At 20.8% G+C, this 8,046-nt stretch overlaps 1 protein-coding gene across 5 annotated transcripts in view; it reads right to left on the minus strand.

The window, feature by feature from the left end:
- Positions 1-3,075: 3,075 nt before the first annotated feature.
- Positions 3,076-8,046, minus strand: part of LOC102681103 — a 53,995-nt gene continuing 49,024 nt past the window's right edge. For 4 of the 5 annotated variants that reach the window (XM_006624231.2, XM_006624229.2, XM_006624233.2 and 1 more), the window contains 2 exons: positions 7,123-7,395; positions 3,076-3,325 (listed from right to left, as the gene is read on the minus strand). In XM_006624231.2, the coding sequence (XP_006624294.1) occupies positions 3,181-3,325; positions 7,123-7,395 (418 nt within the window). In that variant the 3' untranslated portion in view covers positions 3,076-3,180. The remainder of the gene's footprint in view (positions 3,326-7,122; positions 7,396-8,046) is intronic. The other variant, XM_006624232.2, reaches the window with a different exon arrangement.

Below are 8,046 nucleotides of genomic sequence, written 5' to 3' on the forward strand. Positions count from 1 at the left end.
AAAATAAATTAAATTATATTATTATTTTTCAAATAATTTATCAATTATTTAAATTAATTTTATTGATTATAATCAATGAAAATTTATATAACTAACATGATAATAAAAAAAATAAAGAATATTAAATAAAAGTATCAGAGAATATTACTTCAATCTTTTATATTCAACATATTTTATTTCATATTTAAAAAAATAAAGACACAATAAAGAAAATAAGTATTCTATTATTTATTGCAAAGATTATTGATTAAATATCGGAATTATTATTATAAACAATATAAATCGAATATATTCTCATTATAAAATGATCTATAGAAATATATATATGTATAGAAATATATCTATAAAAAAAAAATACTTTTATTATTATCATTATTTACTCATATTTCAATATTTAAAAACTATTCAAAAAATGAAATATTTAATAAAAATACATATATTTATATCGAATATAAAACTATTAATTACAAATTATGAATTTTAACATAAGTAGATGATGTCATTTTCTTATAATTTGTTTTCTCTTTTCATCTTTTTTCATATTCTAAATTTAACAAATAAAGAAAAACATTAAAAAATATATATATATATATTCAATGAAATGTTTTATCAAATTATAATTAAAATATAAATTATAATAAATAATATATTTATTATATATATTTAATATATATTATTATATTAAATATTAAATATATAATATATAATAATATGAAAATATATTAATATATTTTTAAACTGTTTGATCATTAATAACATTAAATAATAATAAAATAAAAATTTATATGAAAGGAAGGCATAATGAAAAAAAATGATAATAGGAAATGGTGAAAGTTTTATTGTTCGTACATCAGGAAAGATTTTTATTGAAAACATTGCGAATGATTAATAGAATTTTTTTTTCATAATCACTCATAATCATAATTATGACTTAATAACTTTCTTTTCTCTGCATTATCATTTTCTTATTTATTGATATTATTATATCACTTACATTTTCTTTTTCTTTTCTAATTTATGATTTGTTTATCCCTTTATTTTTTATTATTTCTTCTTGCAATCATTAAATTGTCTATCATTATTAATTATTTTTTGATTTTTTTAATAGACATCAATTTTCGTTTTTTTTTATTATCTTAAATAATTTCTTTTCTTACAATTACGGTGACAAAGATTATGATTGTCATCATTATAACTACTTATTGAACAAAATTGTTAATTATGTTACATTATTTTATTATATTTTTTGATTCATTCTGATTATTTTTTATGTGATGATGGATTATCTAAATGAAAATAAAAAAAAATTCGGCAAAAAGACATCAAAAGTTTTATATTGCAATATAATTATTAAATTATGTGACTTGCTTTATGTTATTATATTATTTTCTTTTTCATAAGATCATTTAAAATAGATAGGTAAAAATAATATTAACAAATAATATAATGAAAAATAATAAAATAATAAAAAGAAAAAAATCAATAAAAAAATATAAATCAACATAATAATCGAAATTTAAAAATAACAATAAAATGACAATTTTTAAAAAAAGTAAGTATAATTATTTTTATTCAGAATCAAATTGTTAGAAATTATATATATTTCAATTAAAAAACATTATTAACATTTAGTTTTGATTTTTAAAATTTTTTATATTTAAATGAGCATGCGTACATTCATACATATTCTCACATATTATAAATCATATACACATACGAAGAATTTCTGCTTTTGAATTGGCAGTCATTAAAGCGTCATTAATTAATTAATGAAGCAAGCATGAAAAATTAAAAATTAAAAATAGAAATAAAAAATGAAAACTGAAAAAAAAATTTAAAATTGAATATTTTTGATTTTATTAAAAATAGAAGAAGTACATTTGATGGCATGATCTTTTGTTTATTATTATGAAATTTATAAAGTATTAACTACTTTGCTATAAATTAATTTAAATCAAACAATCCTTTTTCCATAACGATTTTATTTTAATGTAAAATAATGTTCATGTGATTATTTGATTATATTATATATTATACATTTAATTATTTTATTGTACAATTGTTTGATTTAAAAAAAAATATTTCTTCAACTTAATAAATTTTATAGTTTTTATTTGTTTGTTTCTCAAATTTTTGATTCAATTAATATAATTTATATTTTTAATTATGCATACTATACATACATAGATAAATTAGATAAATATTAAAAATCAAAATAAGAGATAATCAATAAAAGTCGAAGTGTTTTTTTATATTTTTTTTACAATCAACATTTTTTTAAAATTTTGATTTCTTCATTTCTCTTGTTCATTCAAACATGATAAGTTTTTTCATTTCTTTTGAATACGAAAAAAAAAAACGAATTTAAATTCTTTTCTTCGTTTTCTTTTTTTTATGTTTGTTATTTACAATATTTATCTATAACACGCTATTATTTTCTTCTTTTTACAACAATTCATTTAACGATTAATTAGTCTCTTGATTTTGTTTTTCTTTTTTTATATCGTAAATCTTAGTGCACAAATGTCTTTATATTTTTTTATTTTTTTATTATCTTTTTGATTAACTTCAATCTTTTTTTTTTCTTTTCCCATAAAATTTTTATTATTTTATTTTTGTCTTAAGCAAAAATTGGACTTGATTTTTTTGCATATTCTTTTCTTCTTATTTGTTTTAATAAAGCTTTGATATTTATATTTTTTCTATTATTCTCTAATTATATTTGATTCTTTTCTATTTTCCACTTTTTTACAAAATTCATAATTTCTTTTTGCATTATGTTTGTTTTTCCAAAATTCTTTTATTTTTTTTTCCTTAAGATTTTTCCTTTAACATTTTACCTTTTCATAATTTTTTTTTTTTATATCAACTTTTTAAATACTTTTTTCTCGTTTCTAGATATTACATTAATAATAATAATCTTGTATTTTTTCTTTAGATTTTTGTAATTTCATTTAATATAGTTTTTCTTACTTTTTTCCTTATTCAGTTTCTTTTATTTAAACAATTGTATTAGGAATTTCAACTTTTATATTTTTATTTCTCAAAATCATTTTATTTTATCAGTTATTTTTCACAGTTATTCTTCATTTTTTTCAATAATTGTTCGTTTTCCTTATAGAAGGGATATTTTTGTGCGATTACTATGATCATTTATGAAAACGGCAAATTTTTAGAGAATTAAAAGAGAGTTTCTTGAGACCAAATAGGTGGACTTGATGGTAATGGTGTTGGTGGTGGTCTATATCTGAGCTCGATAGCTGGTGAACACGGAGGAGAACTGAGGCTACTCTGACTGCTGGTGCTCGTAGAGACTGCCTGAGACCTGTTATTATTACAGCAACAAATATCTAAAATTATTCTTTATAAATAATTTTAAAATAAATTATAAATAATGAATAATTCAAAATAAATGAATAAAATAATAAACGAATAAAAATAAATAATTCTGGAATTTTTAAAAATAATAATATAAAAGTATTTATTTATTAAAAATTAAAAATTAAATTAAAAATTAAAAATTAGAAACGTTAAGATATCGATTTCGATTCTTGTAATATATAATAGCTATAAAAGATTAAAATAATACTGTAATTGTTATAAATTACAATATACTATAAGTAACTGTTATAAGAAAAAAGATTCTATTGATATTGGATTATATATTCTGATTGGGTTATATATGTTAATACATTAACAGTTCATAATATATAATATGTAATAAATATCCCATAAATTTCTTTCGCACCACGTTAGGAATAATTTTAATTTTAATATTTTTATATGAATATGCAGATTTATCTATTAGTTGTTTATAGTATTGGTTTCAGTCATCTCAGAGGTCTTTTAAAGTATGTTTCGTTGATAACACAGTTTCGTTTAAAACTTTTTTCTAGCGTTCAATATGGATAGCCAAAGGAAGCACAATGCGACATATTATGTTTTGTTGCTTTAAAAAAGATGATAGTGCAAATGATACTACAGAGATTTGTACTATTTACGGAAATGGTGCTATAATTATTACGATCATCAATTGATTTAAGAGTTTTAGAGCTGGCAATTTTAACTTGAAAAATGAAGACAGGTATTTTATCAGGACCATGTTCGCTGAAAATCCACGATATAGTGTGCGCGAGATAGTGAATGCCATTAACATTCCCAAGACAACAATATATAATCACCTGATCAAGATGGGATATGTCGATCGATGTAAAGTTTGGGTTCCATAACTATTGACAGAGACCGGCCTTATGAATCGTGTCTCTATGTGCAATTTCCTTGTCCTTCTCATCGACATGAAAAAGATCCTTTTTTAAAGATCTTGTCATTGGAGACGAGACTTGGTTTTTGTATCAAAATGTGCATCGAAAACGCATTTGATTTAAGAAGAATAGACTTTCAACTGTCGCGAAGCCTGGATTTCACCCGAAGAAAGTTCTTTTATCCATTTAATGGGATTGGAAAGGTGTAGTCTACTATGAGTTCCTTTCTCAAAATGAAATCAAAATGAAATCGAAATGAAATCATCAATTCTGGAAAATAATTCTTGCAATCAATTTAATAAATTGAAAGATGCCATAGTAGAAAAACGACCAACATTAGCGAACCGATGAGGCCATTACACACAATGCAAAACCGCATGTTGCATTGATTGTAAGAGAAAAGCTGTTACAGTTTAATTGAGACGTTCTATCGCATCTTTTATACTTCTATACTCTATACTACCAAATCTTGCTCTATCCGACTATTACTTATTAAAAACTTCTTTTCATGATAAACGGTTTCAATCTGTAAGAATAAAACGCATTTCGAGGAATATTTTGCAAATAAATCCCAACAATTTTGAAAAAAAGGAAATAATAAGGCTTCTTGAGAGATGTAAGAAGCTGATAGAGTAGAATGGTTCATATATAACACAATAAATCAACTTTAAACAACAAATATCGTGTATTCATTTCATATCAAAAAAAAAAGAAAGAAACTTATGGGACATCCTAATATATATTAGTTTTCTTCAATTTTAAAATAATTTCATATCAATTCAATAATATTTATTGTATATTAAATTAATTTGAGAAGAATAGTCAATTTAAAAATTTTTGTAATAATACTGATTAATAAAAAATAATTTATTTTCTATTATATAATTCACTGTATGATTTTTATAAAGTTTTTCACATGTTCTTTTTAAATTTGGAAACCAAATTGTTCTCCTCGGTTTTTAAAAAATAATATTTTCAAATATAAATTTTTATAAAAAAGTGCAAAACTAAATATTACGTGAAAAAATTTTAAAAATATTATAATATTATAATATTATATAAGCTTCAAATTAGTCTTAAAAAACAAATGAAAAGTTCCTGAATGGAATAGTGCTCACAATTATAATTATTTGAGATTTTGAATAGTTGATTGAAATGCAGAAGCTTAAAAATATATATAATATATAAGACTATAAATATAGTTTTTTATATATTTTTATATTTTTATAAAAAATTATTTATTTGATACAAATTTGCTATATAGTATCAAATTCTTTAGACATTTCTAAGAAAAATATTAAAACAATTTTTAATTCGAAATTGAATAAAATAATAATCATATAAAAAGAATAATTTTTTTATTGCGATTCATCATTATCGCAATTATGCGATTATTATCATTATGCAATTATTAATCGATATTATAGAATCATTCGATAGAATACCTATTTTTTAATGTAATATTCTTTTTTTTATAACTTAAAATTTTATTGTTTAATATTTTTAAATTTAAATTTAATTTTTAAAGAATTTTTAAATAATTTTCGATTGATAAAAATTTTAATTATTCTCCAAATAAAAAATTTTTTTTTAATATTAAATTACAGAAAAAAATGAAATTATATTTCCGAAAGAAAAAACAAAATTTAAAAATGGCAAAAAAGAGGGAATGAATTTTATTTAAAATTTTAACTTTCGGATATTTATTTATTTTTGAGATATGAATGAAGAACGAGATATTATGAAAAATTATACATATGATATTATTAATATATTAAATGATATCTATTTAGATATTATTAATATAACAATCTTCATTGTTATATCACCATCATGGAATATTGAGTATCTATCGATAATATTTACATCAATTTTAATATTTAAATATATATATAAGATGTTCCATTTATAATCTATGAAAAATTTGATCACTTATTCTTAAGAAATTAAACATATTTAATTAATAAAATGCCAAATATCTTAAAAAATGAGAATAGAAAAATATTTTTTAAATGAAAAAAAAATAATATCAATAAAAGTATTTAATAATGTTAGTAAAAGTATTTAATGTTAAAAGTGCAATAATAACAATTATTGTTTCCAATAGAAATGATTCTATAATAGATATTGAATTTGCTTAGAACTTAAAAATAAAGACCAATGAGGAAATTAATATTTGCAATTTGTAATGAAATTAATTAAAAGTTTTATATTAGATAAATTATAAATATCAAGATTATTATTATATTTAATGACAACAATTTTCACGAAAATGTTTTACAATCTTTAGTGAAGATAATTAATCTTTATAGAATTATAGAATTCATTATACAGTACTGAAAGTTTTTCATTAATATTTCAAAAACTAATAAATATTTGAAACTAAAATTTTATATTTGATAATCACATTCCTCTCTCCATTTCGAGTCAATGAATTGCCAGAACTTTATCTAAAATAATAATGAGAATAATAATAAAATGATTAATAATAATAATAATGAAATAATATTTCGAGATATATTAAATCTTATCTAATTTTATGTCGTTTTTTCTCCATTACAATTATATATTATTTTAAAATCACAAATATTACTATAATATTTTATTTGGAGAAAGGAAAGGAGGAGGATTAAATTTTCATTAGAATTTCGTATTATTCTATTCTAAAAATTTTTTGCATATTATTTAAAAGTATTATTTAAAAGCCGAATGACGATTATATATAAATATACAAAAATAAAAGTATTATAATAAAAGTAAGTCAAAATATATATTTTTTAAAATATATTTAACAATCATCGAAATCGAAAATGTATCCATTTTTTAAATAATTATCAAATTATTTTACTAAGAAATATACCTAGAGGTTTCAACAGCTGCACTAATACTATGACAAGCTTGACAAAGTTTGCCTCCAGGTCGCCGTCTAGGAACACATCCAGCACATCCATCCCATTTTTCAATTGTTTTCTTCTTTTTCGAGGGTACTCGAAGAAATCGTCGACAACTTGGCCCGGCTGTTTCAGAATCGGTCGAAAATCCAGACACTTCATCCTCCGTGTCGAGACATTTTTCTTGTTCGTCGTTTCTTAGGAAGACCGAGTCGGAACCAAGAGACCTTGAATGATTGAAACTATAAATATAAATATATATATAGAGTATTAATAAACATGTGGGACCTATTCTTGGAAAGTGGATTCTAGACATCAAAATGATGAAAAAAGTTCATATATATATATATATATATATATATGTCCGATAAGGCTTAATTAACGAGTTATAAGCATTTTAAGTTTGTATTAAATAGAACGAGATAGCGAAAGAGCAAGAACGCTCAGCTGGGTGCGCGGCAATACTGTATTACAATGTCGTAGCGGAACGACTTAATGAAAATAAAAATATACTGATATTTTTTTATGTACAATTATTTCAAATAAATTTCAATATAAGATAATATACAATGTATACAACTTATCTCAGACAAATTATAGTAAATTCTACAATATTTGGAGTTATATAATATTATATAATATTTCATTTAAAATCGTTAAATGAATCGTATTTGTATTTCATTCAATCTGCCGTGTTTATTGAAATCCATAGAAGCAAATCACACACAGAATCAAAACACACTTCTATAAGATTTCGAATTAAAAGATTGAATGTGTTTTTATATGCACAATTGCTTTTTTAATTATTTTCACATGTATAAGAAAGTCCTAAATATTTGAATCAATTTGAATTTTAAATTATTAAATTATCCAATCAAATCACTGATAAATAT

The sequence above is a fragment of the Apis dorsata genome, unplaced genomic scaffold, assembly GCF_000469605.1.
Source record: "Apis dorsata unplaced genomic scaffold, Apis dorsata 1.3 scaffold_1001, whole genome shotgun sequence".
NCBI lineage: Eukaryota > Metazoa > Arthropoda > Insecta > Hymenoptera > Apidae > Apis > Apis dorsata.